A 20014-nucleotide genomic window follows, 5' to 3' on the forward strand; every position below is an offset into this window, starting at 1 on the left:
AAATAAAGTGAAGGGAGGTGAGAGCAAGCACTGGCCCTGTTTGGGCATCTCTGCTGGAAGCCTCATAGCAGGTCTGCAACTGCAGCTGCTGTTTATCTTTTCGGAAATTAATTTGCCTATGCAGAAGTGGAGAAGAGAGGATAAGGATTGATAAATATCCCAAGAAAATTGACTTAAAGGAAATGAAATTGTCAGTTTACATCTCTGGTGCTCACCCAGAGAGCAGTAAGATAGAAAAGTATTTTTAGACTAATTCAAACCTTTGCTTTTTTATCTGAAAGAACAAAGGGAACACATTGAAGGGAGCGCAGCACCACAGTTGATTTTGCCAGAAACAAACTTACCTACCACAAAGACCCTGCAAGTGAATCCAGGAAAATGCCACATCATGTATCTGCTCCGCATTTGCTGCCACTGAGGCTGAGATAAGTTGTACCTCCTTCAAGGTATTGCAATATAAGTGCTTCAAAAATGACCTCATTTTTCAAAAGTTTTATTGTTAAGTTTGAAGACTAGACAAGGTCATACTGGTTTTACATCGTTCTACATGATTTAAGTATATACAAAACCATTTGAATATTACACAGCTTGAAAGGTTGCAAAGGTCATTGTGTCCAAGATACTTCTGTACTTACTGACACATCAGAAGCCAGCACTGAATATTATAGTTCATATTTGTTGTATAGCAAAGATACACTCATTTAGTATCCTTAGTCTTCAAAAGTGACACTAATGTGTATGCAGCCATTCCAAAAGAGAAAGTCAACCTCAAAACCAGAGCCAGTTAACGTGATAAGCCCTTAACAGAACACAGATAAAACAGAGCCTCGTGCCAGTGCTTTATTTCCTAGGCTATAAAAGTAGCACGTTACAGAGCTACAGGAAGGTGAAGTCTGCCTACAAATACTTAACTGGTTCAGGGTGAAATTTAATTAGGAGAACATTTTTTGTCTTGTTCAATGCCATTGTTACAACTAATACAGAAGTCAAGGAACGTTTCAGAGTGTTTCTCCATCCCGTGTTAAAGGGACATATCCTGTCCTGCACTTCTGGTTTTGGGATGCCAGTTGCTTTCACTGGGAGAATACAGTTGTGTTAATTTATAACTTGTCCCATATGTCAATGGTGTTAACCAAAACAAGAAAATAAAATTTAAGGGAAAAAGTTTAATTCCAGACTATAATCTGATTCTCATCTGTTTTGTTAAATCTGAAGTATTTCACAGAAATCAGGAGTTATTTTAGACTTATACTGCTGACACTGGGAGCAGAATTTGGTACTATGGCCGCACGATGCCATATAAAGAAAGATTCTTGGTAGCTAAGGAATAATTTCATTAGAAAAAGCCCCAGTATGTTGGCTGAAATTGTAAGGGCATCACATACATGATTCTTTTACAAATTATTACAGAGTGTTATCACAACGTATGGAGCTTTCTTTGCAGGTTGTGAAGACTGCTGGCAGATGAAAGCTGACACAGGACATAAGGATGAAAATACTCAACTCTAAATTAATAGAAAATAAAATTACTATGTAAGGTATCAAGGCAACACTATTTTTATATGCAGATGGATGGATAACAATTAATTACTAAACCAAGAACTATTAATTCAAAACCAAAACTGAAGTTGCAAAAGATGAGTAACAGGAAAAAAATCACTTAAGAACACCAAACAAATATTTCCAAAGAACATTAAAACCAGTTGGTAAACTAGGGAGCCTAATTTTCTGAAATGGCCTTCCATTTTTTGGGTACAGTCAACTAGTGAAATAGCTACATGCTATTTTTCATATATATAATTAAGTTCAGGGTCAATTGCTCTTCCACAATAGGAAAGCGGGTTTGGACCTCTTTAAATATTGTGTGTGCCCTAAAGATATAACTATTACTTCTTTCTTTTTTTTTTTTGTAGAGCCTGAAGTGCAAAACATGGGCAGTAGGTAATTTAGGAATACCATTGTCCTCCATTATTCAGATTTTATTTTGCTCTTTAGAAGTACCATCATGATTGACTTTCTCTTTAAAATCGCTCACCATGCTTGAAGACCACTCCATATATACATCATTAAGGAATGCTGTTAACACAGTTACAGACAAGACAGTAACAGTCTAGTGGCTTTTGTTATGCAGCACAAAGTAAAAAATAAAGAACAACTTAGCAGTGTTGCACAGGACCTCAACATTTCTTACACATACTTTTACCTTTACAGGACTCTTCTTTAGAAGTCTTTAAATGTCTAAGCCTTATAAAATAAATAATTGTATAAATACAGTTTAAGGATCATTTTATAGAGGCAGGGTGTTCTGTTTGTTAAAACGTGACAGTTTAAGTGACACTATCAGAAAACCGCCACCAATATATCCCCAATTCTTGTATGTAAAATTCCTGGCTGCTATTCTAGAGTCTTTCACAGTTCAATGGATAATATATTTTGTCTGTGGTGGAGAATGTGTGATTAAATGCAGGTTTTTGAAATCCAAACCATTTTGTTTCCAAAATAAACTTTGCCCTTTGCAGACTGTGGGCCAACTAGCTGTTTGCCTAGGAGGCAGTGCCCAGGTTCATACTTCAGCGTTTCAGTGAGAATGTAATGGTGACAAAAAATAATTTCAGTGACATTTGCTAAAGCATGCAGCTGTCTCTCTCTCTCTCTCTCTTCACATTAGCATGTTATGAAATTAAAAGGGTGGCAGTAATCCCAAATGCTGTTATTTCAGGTAACAGAAAAAATGTTCCCTCGCTCCTTGTCCCAGGAATTTTTTTAGACTTAGGTGCTACGCTAACATAATCATAGAGCACTTCATTCCAAGGAAACTCGGAGTGCTCTACTCTGATACTCGGAGGTATCATTATCTTCATCATCAGGGGAAACTGAGGCACTGGGGAGAATGTCGCCCCTACTGCTCCACTTTTCCTCCCCAAACCTACTTTTTAAACTGGGGGCCACGCTGGCTATCATGTGGTTAAAATGACATAGTGTGTACGAAGCATTTCTGTAGATGAGTCATGATAAAAGTCAGCCTCCTCGTGGCTCACTGGCGTATGTCTGCAAAGACATAGTTGGGAATGGGGGGTGTCGAGGGCCTGGGTTTGATGCACCCCTGCAACACCTCTTGCCTAAACGCCTGGGAGGAAGGCTGTGACCACCACCATAAGAAGAGTCTACCAAGAGGGTTTCCTGGCAGTAAGGGAGTCATTCCTCCTGTGTGTCTTTTAGCACCCAATTCCTTCACCCCGATTTGCCTCCTCACAGGAATTAAGGAGGTTTCTGAAAGAAGTAACTGGGCAGGCAGCTCCATCTAGGGTTGTGTGCTCACCTCTGGGCAAGTCACGAAATGGGCTCAGGATTTCTGATGCACTGTGTGCCTTTACCTATGTGTGTACTTAAGATGAGATACCACACATATCCTGGCTTCTCATCTCAGCCTCCTTGAAAAAGCGCATCTCAAGCAGAATTAGTAAACTTTGGCAAATTCATTAACTTCATAGTACACTCATAGCAGATTTTGTTCCATATGCAAATGGGTCACCTCTTTCAAGGAAAATAACATTAGTGGTGATACTAAACAGAAAAGATGGAGGTCATGTCTATAGCATGCAAAACAGAGAGGGAAAATGGGGTTAGTTAGGAAAACCCTTTAGGTGCGTGGACTCTGCTGTTCAGATGAAAGTGATGAAAGGTAGCTTGCAATATCGCAGGTACCGCGTTTTACAGTACCACAGAGTATCTTCCAAAATATATGTCATAAATACTGACAGTGTTTGATAGGCACAATTACTATAATGCAGTCATCCCCAAGTAAACTTATTGCTAAAAGCTGCAGTATCACTTTTTGCAAGTAAGATGACAGTATGATTTATGGAGAACTTGTCAGCCCAATGTTTCTAAAGCTGCAAATGAGCTTTGTCATGCTATTTCTCTTCCCTTGTAAAAAGGATGCTGCTGTTTTTTCCCTAACATGTTTCAACTAGTGTGAACAACTCAAAGAAAAACTAGAAAGATAATTCCACAGCAGAAGGGACAACACTAACAGATTTCAAGGACAAAATCGGATTGGATCATTTAAAGGGCAGGCTTAGACCTCCTTGCGAAAGACAGTTAGCGGCCTACCATAAAATGAGCACTTGTTCATGAAAACCCCACTCAGCATCCTACAGGCTTTGCACAGTTTCTTCTACGGAGGGACTTGTAGCTACACTGAGAGCTGCGACGCCTCGTGGAGATCTGCCTCAGTCCTCCGCTGTGCAGCCCAGCAGCTCCGACCGCAGGGTGATCCTGCCGTACCACGACCACGGGAGGATGCGGACGTGCCGGGCGTAGATCGGAGGGTCGATGACGTTCTTACGGTGTGTGTCGTTGTCAAAATTTCCCTGGAACACCTGAAGGGCACGTAACGAGAAGATATGAGACTGCGTGGCTTAAATAAGAGCTGTGGCGCACCCCTGATATCCCCGGGCACCTCTCTATGCTGAATTTTGATCATCCCGGCACCCAACTCATGCTGCAAAGAGCACCTGCCTTTGCTGAGACCTTGGGATTTCATTGCACGCCAGGGACCTTGGAGCCGGGTATAGGCATGGTATGCTTAGCCCTGGTGCACATTCAGCCTTCGATTCAAAGCTTGTTCTGCCAACACCCAGGGCCCTGCTCTAAATGTTACATAAAAAAACATTAACGTTTAAAAAACTAAATGTCTTTTTACTTGGCATTTGTATCATGTCAAATTAATCCCAGGAGATCCTGTTAGCGTTTCCAACAAACTAACATTAATAATTAAAGTTAAGAAGAATTTTTATTGTATAACTTATGAATGCAGCTTGGATGCAACTATATAAACCCTTGTTAATCTTCTGCCAAACAAAAGTCAGCATATGAGTTAAGGGCATTGGTTTGTGATCAAATTAAAAAATCCTAGCACAGTATAGTGCGGGTTACAGTGTTATTTCCACTAGTATGGGTTAACCAATACATAAGTGAGCTCCCAAACTTCTGTCTGTGTTAAAACAATGCTGGATTTTTCCCCTGGCAGCCACTATTTAAACTCAAAGGCCACGGCACCACTTTTTGGTAAAATGCTCGGATTATTCTCTTGGGATGTTTTTAGTTTTCAAGGGAAATGTTCATTCTCTTCAAATGTCAGCCAATTCACTTTTCATTTGTAAAAACTGAATTTGATGGCTTTTCCACTGCAAATGAATGAGTTTCGTTTGCATCAGGCTGAGAAGGAATATGGACCTCCTGAAGAAGTGATTATATGACTGAATTAGTACAGAATGGCAAGTTTCCTAGAAGTTCTTAAGACAAATGCCAGAGGTTGAATTCAGAAGAGGCTGATGTACTATTTTAGCCCTTAAGCTGGTTCTTTCGTGACATGTTTACAAAGCACTATATGAAAATCTTCACTTTTTGGCTCTATGCTGCACCTTTTCTTTGAATTTCAAAAGCTTCTCTCAAGTGCTATCAATTTGGCATCTTGAACAAAACATGTATCCTCCACAAGTGATGCTCTTTCACAAGTGATAAATTTCCCTTCTCGCCTGGCATCTCACTAATGCAGAGATTGGAGCATTAAAGCATCTAGGAGTTAAGACAGATGGGTAAAATTGCAGACAGACTGACCACAGAAACTACAGTGTTGTGAGTCTAAGGAAAAAAAATGTATTTAATACGGGAAAAATTGTTTGTCACCTAAGTACAGTGTTGATTACATAAATCAGCTGGAGCTTGGACTAACAAGATTGTGCCTGAATTTGTGTTTCATTTGTGGCAATATAGCATACAATAAAAGGCAGTAAGCTCATTATTAAAATTACAGAGTGGCATTCCCCAACGTGCAATATGAAGCTAGGAAGGCTTAAAAGTAAATTTTTTCCATTTGATTTCTTGTGCATGCATGCAATATATCTGTTGATATTTTTTACCAAGCCAGATGATAAGCCATGCAGGACTGCAGACAATTCTTACTGCAGAACTACTGGAAAATTCTTTTACTTTCAATTTTATTTTCCCTATGGAAGATGTATTTCAGAGATAACACTTAAATGAGGGCTTAGAACAAAAAATGTTGTTTACCAGAAGAACCTATCTACAGCTCCAGCACTCATATCGACGTATAGCTATGCAAAATAAATAAAATTATGTGATGCAAACCATGCAACAAATACAGCTGAAGAAGGCAGGATTATATCATTTATGTAGAGCAGGAAGACAAGAATTAAATTTTATTTCTAACTCATACATGATTTTATTAGCACTTGAAGTCAAACTCATCTGTTTCAGAGGTTAATTTATGCAAATCTGAAATTCACCTTCCCTCAAAATTCAAGATCTGGTTTCAAGAAATTAACTAAACGTGCTAGATCAGAAGATTTTAGGGAAGTAAATTTATCAGAAAGCGAGGGAATCTTTGTCAGCATCTGCAAATGTGACCTGCATGAAATATAACATTCTAAGAGCAAATTTACTGGATTTTTTTGCTGTGGACCCATGGCATGGGAAAAATATATTCTTTGTCACTCTTCATTTTACTTCAGCCTAAGTTCACTAATGGAGTCAAGAAACATTGAAAGAGTGGGGAGGACAAAGGACAAAAACGGTATATCTGACTTACCAGTACAATAAAGCTATGTCTGTAGCCAAAAGTAATTTTTTTCTTAAGTACTTTTTGCTTTATGCCAAAACAGTCAATACTAAATGAACCACCTAAGCAATTAAAAGCTCTTGAAGAGCTGGTATGCTCATACCATAAATGATCACTCCCACATTTGCTTCCAAGAAGTTTGTTTCAGTACACAACACCTCTGAAGACTGTAATGATTTATTAGCATTCAAGAAGCTGATGTTGGAGTTATAATACATAGCTCTATGTAATTTTTCAGATTAAAAAAATGCGCAATGACAATAAAATCCAAGCTAATTAGTGGTCAAGGAATAAAGAGCAGAGTGTAAGTTGTTAACGTGTCAGTGCATAAAGCCAGTGCATATCTTCATTTTGAGTTCTGGGTGGGTGCAGATCTGGCCCTGCCTTATCTCGAACAGCAAATATACACATTGAAGCAGCAAGATGGCCACAACCATGGAAGAATGTCCTTTTGCAAATTATTAAATGGACTAAGTCTCTTCAGCCTGAAAGGAGATATGATAGATGTCTATAAAATTGTAAGTGGCATGGAGAAAATCAATAGCGGGCAATATTGCACTGTCCCCTTACCAGAGCCACGAGGGAACAAGGAATGATAGCAGGTTTGTCCTGAGCCACCTAAAGGTCACGCTTCCCCGTACAACACATAATTAAACTGTGGCACAGCTTCCACAGCCTTTAAATACCGTTAAAGATCAGATAAATTGTTAGGGGCAAAATCAGCAGGGGCTATTAAACGTGCAGACAGAAGAAAGCTGGAGGCTGGAAAAGTACACTAGGGAAGAATACTAGCCCTGTGTTTTTTAATTCTCTAGTCATCTGCTACAGGATGCTCCCTCCCTTGGACAGAGCTTCAGCCTCCCCCAGCCCAGTGGCTCCCATGTTACAAGGTGCCTCTGTTGGGAAAAGTGGACTGAAGCTCCTGCTTTTCGTCAATCTTGTTGTGGAATGTTGAAGATTTTACAGTGGATATTATCTATTTATGTCAGTCTGCATGCTTCAAAGGTGTAACTTGCTAAAACATTTACTCAGCAGCTTCAGCAATTTTACACATACACGTCCCATACACATATGTGTAGCTCCCCTGTAGCTTAGTCTCTTACAGCTGCTATTAAAATAAAAAAGTAGAAAATATATGCTGTTGTACTTTTAAATATGATAACTTATTTTATGATCAGTTCATGAAAAAGAGAATGAAAACCTGGAAAATAGGTACTGATACTTTCTGCCAAAAAGATTTCTGAAATATAAACAAGTCTTGTTTATAACTGTGTCCAACAAGCAATTTGGATGTCTTGCCTTCAAATGTTCACTGACACTTTTCAACAGAACTGTTTTATGGCATAAGCAGCAAATCTGACTGACGACAATGTAAGTTGATTCATATTTTAAAAAGAAAACTATTGTATGTTTTATGACAGAATAATTTAGAAGAAAGATCTGAAGAATAGCAGCTTCGGAAAAGTGGAGTTTATTACAACTGATGATTGCTTTACTCCAAACATGGAGCTGGAAACCAGGTTTTAGGGCACATCCACAGGACTCATTAATAGGTGGCTGCAGCAGGTAAGATTTTTTGTGGTGCTGTGTCAATGGATGTGCATGGAGGATGAAAATTCAGGGAGTCTGATTCTCCACAGAGAATCTTTCTGGATCTCATGTCTCGCAGAAACTTAAATTACATGAAAAGTCTGCACTGGCCATAACTTTATTGGTTTCTGCTATTTATAATGGCTGAGAGTTAAGACTTTATTAGTCAAGCCTCAGATGGTGAAGTCACTATATTGTCTGCTGTACCTTAACCATATTTTTTATTCTGAGCGGCACACTTTAAACATGTTATTTCATGGAGCAATTAATCCTGCTTATATTAGAGGCAGATTATTTTAGAAGTATAGCTGGACCTAGCTTCTGTTTGGAGTTTGCTTGAGTGCAGAACATCTCAGTGTTTGGACAAATAAAAGAGGCACTATTAATCTAAAATCCAAAAAGAAACTGTATGAAAAGTATTTTTTGACAGCCATATTCCTTTATTTGGGAAAAAAAATATTTCTTTATTACTATTCACTGAAGAAGACTTGCTTAAGCAAGAGAGAGAACGCGCAGATCTGAACAGCCCGTTTACTTGCTTTGAAGCTTTTTGCTCTTGGTGGAGTAACGTTTTCATCATGAAGAGTTACAAGTGAACAACACTAGGTAAAAGATGTCTTGATTTCTCACCAGAAGTAGAGCTACTGTTTACAGGCATACTTCATCCCTTGGAAGATGCTTTCTACTATAAAACACTGGGGAGGGTTTTTTTGAATATACATATGTAGACACATGTATGTGTGTGTGTGCACATGTGTTTTTGGAGTGATTAAGAGGAGAAAAAAGACATTCTTTCTTTTCAGTTGGTATACATAAAGTCTCTGGGTCTAAATTTTCCACTCTGATCTTAGCCATTTTCCTTTCTTCTTTACCGAGCACTTTTCCTGGGACTGGCTGATGAGTCAGCAGTTGATTGGCATGCAATGGGTAGCTATGCAAAAGAGTCCAGTGCCAGAAGAAAGACTGTTTTTTCCTCTCTCTGTGACACCTGAATAAGAATATGTATTACGGGAGCTTTATTATTTCTTCAAGTTCAGAATAGATACTAGGCAGATAAAACTTTTAAACTTGTGAAACAAACTATCACATTCTTGTTATTTTTTCTACTTGATCTATGTACTGATGCTACTAAAATGGGAATTTACTCAACTGTACATAGTTTGTAAGTGCTTTATGATAGAAGGTTCAAAGCCAAGCAAAAAGTTGAAGACCAACGTCCCTCCAGAAATGCTTATAGAAATTCAAGATAGAGACTGTTAATATGAGCATGTTGTCTTCCTTCAGCTCTTAGTGTGATACAAAGGAGAGAGATATGTGTGCTGGAGGCACAACCTAGAATGAGTATAGCTAGATCTTCATCTAATAGATATCATGTTAACTCAGCTGCAAGTAATAGAAGTCACTCATAATTTAAACCAGTGCAGAAAAAAATATCACTGTTAGATTAGAAATATTATTTTAAATAATATTAAATAATAATAAAAATAAAAATAATATTACTAAAAAAAAAGTGTTCTTTAACTGTGCCAAGCATGTAGATTATATGTGGGAACTAAATCTATCAATGTAAACCAGGTATTAGAATAATTAAACACCATACAGAAAACCATTAGCAAATATAGCTGAAAAATTTAACCTGACGTGATCTAACTTTTCATTTGTAAGTAGGTTCCTGTCTTCCGTTGCTATGGCAATTAACTAGACATGCAAAGCATATAACTTATAACTAGTTCATCATTTTGTGTACAAATCCAGTAGCCATTTGCATACTGGACATTGTCTGCCTCCAGTGAATTGCACTGCTGATGGCTAATAATGACTGAAGGTGCTGCAGCCTGCTAGACTCCTTTAGGCTACTTTCAGATGTTCTCATATTTTAAAAAAACAGCCTCCAAAATGCCATTCGACACTGCAGCTGGCCTTGAGTTATCTAGAGCAGGCTGTGCAATTTATAAATCACGTGGAAAGTGATTAAAAAAAAAAAAGGTGAAATTTGGTTTGGATATCCTTAGCTTTGGAGGCACAGTGAGCTACTGACCTCTAGTTGAGAAAAACAAGATAGCTATTAGCTTTGGTCCTTTTTCTAAAATATATTTTCTTCCTGCTTGTCAGCCTGCAATGTAATTTATTTTGCTTCTTGAAGACAACGGGAAAAACTTTCGTATTTTCCAGGCAACTCATTCAAACTATTTAAAATGAATGAGAAGGAAGGCTTCATTTTTTTTAAGACATGCTTTTTACCCCCCAGTACCTTTTTTGTCTGCATTCACAGAAGTTAAGCACAGATGTGAACTCAAATGACTGGCTGTTAAAATTGCAGCAGCCAAACAGGAGCTGCAGGAGCCGCTGTTCTTAGAACAGCTTTTCCATTTGAAATGGTGCAAAGAAGAAAACTGAACACCATATATCCTTCTGTTTTAAAGAACTAATTTGTTGCAGATTGATCAAAGATACAGACTGCACATATTGCACTTGTGAATACAAGATACCAATATTTTTTCCTTTGTAAAATAACTTCACAAATGATGAAGAGGCAGAAGTGAATGGCTTCAGGAATTCACTGAGATATGCTGGTATGTTAGGACTCATCCTGTAAAATGCTGAACAGTGAGATATTCAGCACCAGACAGGATTAAACTCTCAGCTCTTCCTTCAATGCTTTGTAAAGTCACAATATTAATCTGCAAACCATTGTTACCAGCCTACCAATATCTGCATAATTTCTATGTCTGAGACATTTTTTTAATCTTTGCTTTTCCAGAATATAAAATGACAAATTTTGTTAGGACTTTAAAAGTAGTTATTTTTCTTTTATCTTGTCTTCCTTTCCCTGAAAGTTTTTGGAATCATCTTTCTCCTAAATTATTGGATGATTGTACAAGGATCACAGGATGAGTATAGGATAAGTAAATCACCTGCAGAGGAAATAAGAAAACTATATATTCTATCCTCCGTAGAAGAAATCAAGGTATTCAGTTAATATATAGAATGAATGAGGGTAAATTATGAATAATTTATGCTTGCTGCTGTTGTTAGTTGCCAGTATCTATCCTTTATCTCCCTTCCATATTGCCAGGGGACAGAAGAAACATTCCATGAAAGTTTCACTTTGCTGTGAAAACATGGTTTCTTCTACAGTGTTCTTGCATTTTGGGCCAAATCTTGTATCTTAACTGAAGCTAAGGAAATTGTTGTCAATCCTGTATCAGACAGGACCAATGCTGCTTTTTCTCTTCTGCTCCCCCTGGATGAGAGACAGCATTGCTTTGTCTTCAGCTGTTTTAATTTTTTTATTTATATTTTTGTTCCACTGCACACAGGCCAGAGTGTGGCCACTATTTCTGGTGCTATATACATCCAGTGGGCAAATCCCATCAGACCACACTGCATCAACACACACCTAGCTGCAGCAGTGATGAAGGGTTTTGTGTCAAACTGGATGGTTTTTCTGGGTGACGCTCCATGCCGCTGGCTGAATGCAATTTATGTATTCTCAGTAATGAAATGGATGATGGAAATAGATTTGCTTGTTAAATGTGCAGATGTGGCCAACCTTTTCCCATTTTGAAAGGTGGAATCAAAATTCAGAGTGGTCTTGACAAATTGGAGAAATGCACAGGAGATCAATGGTGCAATTTAATAATGATGAGTAGCAAGCCAAACCTTAGGAAGTCATAATCAATGTCACAGGTACAATATGGAGAATGATGGAGCAGGCAGTAGTTCTGTGCTAAAGATTGCAACACTACAAGTGTGGGAAACCACACTTCAGGAAGAGCTGGTCCAAGCAGAACACATAAGAATGATCTGAGGTTGAGAAAACATATCCTTTGAGGAAAGACTGAAAGAACAAAGATTATTTTTCCCCAAGAAGGAACTGAGAAGAAATAGGTTAACGTACTTCAGCCAGAACAAACTGTCTGAAATCAGGTTTTTGTGTCCTCTGAGGACAAGATGGCTGTGTTGCAGGGAGGGGGATAAGCAAACTTTCCACATTTTAGGAGATTTTAACACTGGAGTAGACTGCCTGTATTGTAGAATTTTCATCACTGTGTTTCTGTGAACATGCAAAATAATAATCTGATGGAGAATGGTGCAGGATATGAGCATTGTATGAGGTGAAGGACAGGTGAATGAATTAAGCCTTAGTTCTAACAAGGAACTGTTTGCACCTACTCCTAAGGTAGCAGGAAGGGACTTGGGGGTTACTGAATCCCATTTTTTGCTGAGAAGACCTCAGAGGGGATGGAGTAGAGGAGTGTAGTCTCTTCATAGGTCAAGAGGTACACATCTAGGTGCTGTCTCAAGATCCTTTCCAGTCCTACCTCCTATAAAGTTTTGCCAAGTTCACTGACAAACTGCTAGTATTTCTGGAGTGTCAGACTCTGCCATCAGACTTCTGACTTTTTCAGATATTTGTCAAATGCAAAAAATTAGAAATAGTAAAGATACTTTGGATTAATGTTTGTGTATCAAAGACTGAGGTCTGGACTTGTATCAAGCAATCTTGTTTCTTTATTTCGTGAAAATTTAAATTCAGAAGTTATAACTTCTAATTTCCAGCTAAGAGTATTTGATCACATTCTGCTTTTAATTGCTCTTGATTTGCTAAAGAATCATAATAATATGCATCTATTTCATTCTTAGGGATGTTAATTAATGCAGGATGTGAGATGTTTTAATAAGACAATGATTAAGAGTTTTCCATTGTTCCTAACGGAATATGCGGATAGCAATTAACAATCCAGCTGATGATGAAAGCAAAAAGAATTTAATTGCCTTGGCAAATGTTATAAACAAGTGTAGAATGGAACAGTGCTGTTAAGTGAGAGTGCATTTTCTTTCAGATTTGCTTGTGACTGTTAACTGTGTTTCTCACCAGAGACTTGAACGCGTGTTCTTTTTTTCAGTAAAATGAATGCAACAGTTCACTAACAGAAGTTTGCCTTAGAGAAGACATTTCTTTCATAGTAGATCTTTTGCTTCTGTTTTTAAATGACAGAGATTTAAAATGGGATGTGTACAAAGTCCTGAAGTGTCTATCTGTCATTTATATTGAATTCATTTATGGTACGTCTATGAAAGGTGAGTTGTTTGTTTCCAATTTTTACCTGACAACCAATTATACTAGACACATCCATAATCATGGGTGTCAGGACCTTCTCAGTTGGATGGCTAAAACAACTGATTTTGTTTTCCCTATCTAAATTCCTTTAGAATTTGATGGGGAAAAATCTCAGTGCAGGATAAAACCACAGTGAACTGCCATTTGGCTTTTAAGACTGGGACTTTACAATGTCATCTTTGGATAATAATCTTACAAACATAACGTCTATGCACACACACACATACCGTTATGTACATATTTAATCCAGTAATTTAGGACACCTTCTCCTAATAAGGTGTACATTTGATCAGTCCTTTAAAATCAGTGAAATTTAAGAGATGCAGTTGTCTAACCACTCATCAATAGATCTATCTGTACTCATACAACACATATCAACACATTTCAAAAGCCTTCTCATTACTTCAAAAAATGAATTTAATTGACCTATATAAAGGGTATTAATTTTTCACTGAAGAATTTTTGTTTATTCTAATAAAAATGAGTACAAGTGGGAACATTTATCACCCTGAATACAGATGTTAAAAACACCAGATTTGAGACATGCGTTATCAGACATATCAGCCATCTGGTATTTTTTCTTAGTACATCTTCTGTTTCAATCAGACATAATCCCACTAAGATATTTAATAAATAATTCACATTTTGTCAGCTTGCTTAATGTTTCCCTTAAGCAATACATATGCTGTAATCTCCTTCTTAACAGATGATATTATGAATTCAGGTATTTGCAGTATAAAAGTGTTATATAGTTTAAAGGAAAGGTATAATGAATAATATCCTAAATAACAAGAGAAAAGTTAAATGCTTCCAGGTAAATCAATCAGCAAACCTATACTTTCTCTACGCCTCTCATTAACATTTGCAAAGGAAGTTGTGGAACTTTTAATGTTTTGTATTCATTTAATAGTGTAATAAAAAATAATCTTTCCATTGGGTATTTGAAACCCTAGTGATTAATTTCCAGAAAAAAAAAAAATCCAAAATGGCTAAGTAATGAAGTACACTAAAGATTGCTTTACAGAAAATAGTGCATACTTATCAAAATATGCACTGAGACACTGTTTTTGAATATACAAATAAACCTCTATTTATATACCTTCTCCTCTAGAGTTAAAGGAAGAAATAATTCCAATAAATGGAGAACTGTAAAGTTTTATGTCCCATATTTAATAGAGTTAAATCAGGTGCATTGCACTGATAGGTATGATATTACTGCACTGTGAATGTCATTGTGTTATATGACTCTTTTTTTATTCACCTTGACTTTTGTCTGTGGGATCCTATGCATATGGAACCCTACAAAGCAGGTAGCATGCAATAATCTACAAGCTTCCAGCACTGGAGTTACTACAGGTGTAGTCCTCTGTAAATGCAACCGAAATACCGATTTTCTCTTTGCTTTACCTTATCCTTCTTTTGTTTTTCATCTTGGTATATGATCCAGTGCTCCCCATCATTACTGTAAGCAAGCTTGTAGGACCCCACAAATTGGACATGACCAAAATCTTTAGCTCCTTGGGTAATTATGCCAGTGATTTTTGTAGGGACAAGCAGGTCAACCTAAACAAAACAGAAATAAAACACAGGAGAAGGTAGTTAGAACAGTTGCTGTTTGCAGTCTTACTTTACACCACACCAAAGCAAAATGGTGCAGCATGTCACGCATTGTTTGCAGACAGTTCTTGGATGCAGGCAGGAAAACCCAGGGCTGTTAAGAAGGCCTTTAGTGCATGGTGAGAGAAAACCCCGTCCAAGAGGTGGCCTTGCCCTGCTTTGCAAATGTGCCCGCTGCATGCTGACACCATCAACAGTAACTTTCCCTCTCCAAGCTCCTAGTCAATTTACTTTTGTTTTCTGTTTGTTACTTATTGTTTATACCACCTAATGGCACAGCAGGGCTAACCTCATACCATCTTCCATTGTGCTAGGTGCCATACGTGGTCCCACCAAACCACTGCAAACAATTTGTAGCCAAAGTGTTCCCCTGTGCTCCTAATAATCAGAATACAATATGCCAGAGATTGATTCCCCAAGTGCCTTTCCATTTCCTTAGCAGTAACAGATCCTGTGCTTTACCAAGTTTTTTAAAACATTTGCTATCACACTTCTTTTCGTGCTGAACTTTTCTTCTCTCTTTAAGCCTTTATTTCTTTTTCTACCTCTAAAGCTCTGACTTTTTCATTCCTTGATTTTTGTGAGTTCTTTATTTAATAATCTTAGCACAAGACTTTTAAAAATGCAAGGCAAGAATCTTAAAGCCTAATAAAATCTGAGCTTTCAAGTGGCTTTCATGTGGGTCAGCACATCTGTCATCAGTTCTTTTGAACCAGAACCCAACACTGAATATAACAGATTTGAGCCAGATGCCTTGGATTAAAATGATCAAGACACAGAATACAATAACAGAAGTAAATTGACCTAATAATGTATTTTTAGAGGAAGAATGCAGGAGTTGAATTCCCTATCAAAATTGACATTTTCTTGAAATATGAAGGTAAAACTGAGGCTTCATTCTGTGTCCTCCAGCAATGCGGCAAGCCAGTAAAAAAAAAGAAAAAAGGTAGATTTATTTCAAACAATAAATGGCTATGAAGCAGTCGGCATTTTTAACATTGTCCGTTAAATCAGGCAAGAGAGACTAGTAGTAAAAATATTACAGTAAAATGAAAGGAGGGCTGAACTCCATGAGAAGACGAGTGATATGTTTTTACAGCAAAAAAATTAAAAAAAGAAGGTGAAGAAATAAAAGAATCTCTGGCTGACCAAATGCTGAAGATCCAGTCTTGTGATGTTGGGAAGTTGAGGCCCCCTGAGCAAACTAGATTTTGACTGGAATGTGGGGCAAGACAGAAGAACAGATGTGATACAAAGCATAAGAAATTAATCATGAGAATAGAAGGAAAAATAAACAAGCATGAGAAGTCAGCTAGTCCAAGCCGATGCCTTTGAAAGATGGACACTACAGTTTGGACTCTAGAAAGAAGAAAACACAGAAAAGTGTAAAAGTACATTTATAAGAAAAGAAGAGGAAAAATGATTTTTCAGAGCAATCAGACAAGGAATACTGGAGACCCCTGCCCCAACATTTGAAGACAGGTAGCAAATAATGAGTAGCAAATCCTTTTAAGAAAAGGAATAACTTAAAAGCTTCAATACTGAGATACTACAACAGTATTTGGAAAATGTCATTGTCCGCAGATGGTCCGAGAGTTTTGATTCTACCAGAATGAACTAATTTATTGCCATCTGATAGCAGCAATGTTGCTCAGAGGAACACCCCAGAATATGAGGGAAGTATCCCTGGGAGGCAAAACTTTTTGTTTGCCCTTTGGTCAATGGAGAGAGAGAGAAGGACCCAATCAATGATCACTCAGAGCAGGATTCCGCTTTGGATGCTCTCATGGACTGCTTGAAGGGAATTCTGTAAGGACAGCAGCAGGGGGGCTTGCTTCCATAGCCTAAGTGGGCCTCTGGGAAATGAACACTGCTAATTAGTATAAGTCCTTCATGAATTAATAAACACCAGGTCTCCAGACCTCACTTCCAAATATTTTGGAGTCTAAATGAATAGTCTGTTTTTCAAGAAGGCTGATCTGGTAAGGCATCACTAATCGGTCCACACTTTCAGGCAGCATTTGAACTAAACATTTCAGAGTCAACTTTAGATTCTCTTTATAAATAATTTTGACATTAGCATTTTACAAATGTAACCTCTTTTTAGCAGAGAATGCTTCTTATACTAAAAGTGAATGTCTCTCCTGTTGACTTGAAAAAATGCCTCCATAAAATCAGTTGTTTATTTTTAAAATGTTGAAAGTAATCTAAAAGGATTTCACAAATATTTAACATGGCCATGACACTCAGAGTAATTCTCATTGAAATTCAGAACAGGGATAAAAAATTCTCATTAAGATTCAGAGGATTTCAAAGGTAAAATCACAATAAATCTTCATTATCACATAGATCCAGTGTTAATAAAAACGTCCTAGTAACAATTGTTTTGTGCTTATAGGACATATCCAGTGGCCTTGTACTCTTGTTCAGAAAATGATGTGGAAAGCTGAAAGGTAATTTGGCATATGTTCTATCTTTTTCTGAAAGACTTATATAGCACTATGTAGAATATTTATGTTTGTGTATTATATTTAAAAAAATGAAAAAAAAAAGTAATGAATAGACAGACTCTGTTCTAGGTCTTGACAATACAGACAATACATATTGCTGGAGATGGAGGAAAAGAATAAAAGGATATAACACCAGCATCTCCTTCTCATACTTTAATATCTTATTTACTTATTTATCCATAAACTGATGAGAAGCTTTCAGGCAATAAAGATTGCTATTAACCTAGCATTAAAGAAATACAGTGTTTACTCCGTTGCTTTATTACCTTCTACAAAGGGTTAACATCCTTGCTTTTCTTTCTTCCTATTGAAAGTTCTTTAGAGAAGAAAGGTGAGACGAATTTACACCAATTTCTAGGCAAAACATCTGCATTAAAATAGCTTAAACAAAAGTCATAACTTCCCATCAGGATGCAGAACACATTTATTCAGTTAGTGCAGATTGCAAGTAACAGGCAATCAAACAAATTACCAGGGAGAGAAGTTGAATTAACACACAACCACTATGTACTCTTCAAAGCTGAATGTGATTAACAGGATCAGAATGTGACTTTGGCTTTTTCAATGCAGCAGAATTTAGAACAAGGTAGAGGCAATTAGTCTGCGACTGATAGGATCATTAGCTGGTTACAAGAAGAACCATGGTTTACAGTTTAATGTACATTTCTACAAGCAGCTGATCAAAAAGCAGTTTAACATCTTGTGTCTGAAAGAACTCTCTCGGGCTATAGCTACTCCCTTTTCCCACCTTGCTTCAGATGTTAAAGACAATTCAGTGTGAGTTGGAGGAGAATTAATTTAAGAAAAGCACAAAGATAAATCCACCTGAGTATGAAACATTTTTAATGAACTACTGCACAGATGTGCAGCATGAACTCTGTGTCAGTGTGCAGTTAAATGTGGAGTGACTAGTACTTGTACTGTAAGTAGGTCTTCTTGATCAGGAGAAAGCAGTCACATGCATGCTCTGTCCCTGCTCTGAGTAGTCTGGAGCTAATAAACCTCAACTCTTACCATCTGACTATGCAGATGTGCCCAATCTTCATATAGCCACCCTTGCACCTGAACTCCTTGAGATCTGCAACTTACAGATGCAGAGACCTTCTACCCAGCAACCTTCACTTCTCCCAAGAGCAGGAACACATGGATGAGACACTTCTAGACATTTGGGACAGCTGCCCATAAACCAGTTTGGATCTGCAAGCAGTACAACGGCATTGGCATGCACTGTGCTTGAGCACAGCTATACTGTTTCTGGACTCAAGATAGTCCTTACTGTGAGGCGTTGCTTACCACAACCTACTGACTTGGGTCTCTGTTATATCAGGAAGCTCAGTACAAGTGGAGTAGATGTGCCATGAAGTATCAACCATAACTTCCTGAACATTCCCTTCCCCACTCGTTTTCCCTCTTCTACATACTTGGTGGAAACAAATTAAATTCCAGGCCTTTGCTAGGACTTTTAAGGAGGCAGGACAGTACATGAATGATAAGCCACATGTGGACAGGACTCAGGAGAGGAAGTGGGTAGCTTTCATGAGTTCACATCTGGAAGCTGAATGACCACACAGCTCAGGTAGACTCTCCTGGAACAGAAACACACACTGCGACTCTGGCTTACAAGACCAGCCTCAAGAAGAAACAAATTGCAGAAGTCTCCAGCACCTCAGATGCTAACAGGGGAGATGGATCTAGATGGCCATACATGTCAACTGGCTCTGGGTGGCCTTGCTTGATCGGGGGGCAGTTGGACCAGATGACCCCCAGAGGTCCCTTACAACCTCAACCATTCTGATTCTCCAATACCTAGCAAAACCCAGCCATGCTGCCCAAAGCATTGGAGACTGGGAAACCATTAAGCACAGGTAGGCTGTGTTTATACTGACAAGCAGCACAGTGCAATGGGCACAGATCTGTAAGGCAAAGCTGCCGATATGAAGAACAGGATGTCTACACAGTGTGTGCTGCAGGGTTTTTACTTCCAGCTAGTCTGGACCAACTTTTGAAGCATGCCTTTTGGCTTAATTTCATCTGAAAGGAATCAATTTCAGGCTCTGCAAGGATACTCCATCATGTGAACCAAAGCACGAAAAGTGAAGACAGTCTTTAAAAATAACACACTCCTTATCCACACTGTAGAAGAAAGAACTGGAGAAGAAAGAACCCTCAGAATCCAGGGGGCACTGGATCCTACTTCACAATGAAGATAATGGTAAGATGGCTTACGTGACCTTCAGCTGTTCATCTCTTCATCTCAGGACATACAATCTCAGCTTCAATTCAAAGATGCAAAGGAGAAAGATGGGGGTGGAAGATGAGTGCTGAGGGTTAAGGTTAGTTCAATAATGCTTTTTAATAATTATTTAAAATGTTCATTTTAGTCCCCTCCTTACACAGATATTATGTTTCTGCTCCCAGTATAGCTAATCCTATGCCCCATTTTTCTTGTAATTTTAGAGATGTAAGTTTTCTTTTATTTACCTTTGTGGGTCTTGTAGACTTTTTTTTTATCACTTGTTTCCAGATAAC

General features: G+C 37.9%; 1 protein-coding gene across 1 annotated transcript in view; it reads right to left on the reverse strand.

Moving 5' to 3' along the window:
• Positions 1-477: 477 nt before the first annotated feature.
• Positions 478-20014, reverse strand: part of EDIL3 (EGF like repeats and discoidin domains 3) — a 269327-nt gene continuing 249790 nt past the window's right edge. Inside the window, exons 10-11 of the mRNA XM_069777348.1 lie at positions 14766-14921; positions 478-4382 (exon numbers count right to left, since the gene is read on the reverse strand). Of these exons, the coding sequence (XP_069633449.1) occupies positions 4233-4382; positions 14766-14921 (306 nt within the window). The 3' untranslated portion in view covers positions 478-4232. The remainder of the gene's footprint in view (positions 4383-14765; positions 14922-20014) is intronic.

This window comes from Haliaeetus albicilla, chromosome Z (assembly GCF_947461875.1).
Source record: "Haliaeetus albicilla chromosome Z, bHalAlb1.1, whole genome shotgun sequence".
NCBI lineage: Eukaryota > Metazoa > Chordata > Aves > Accipitriformes > Accipitridae > Haliaeetus > Haliaeetus albicilla.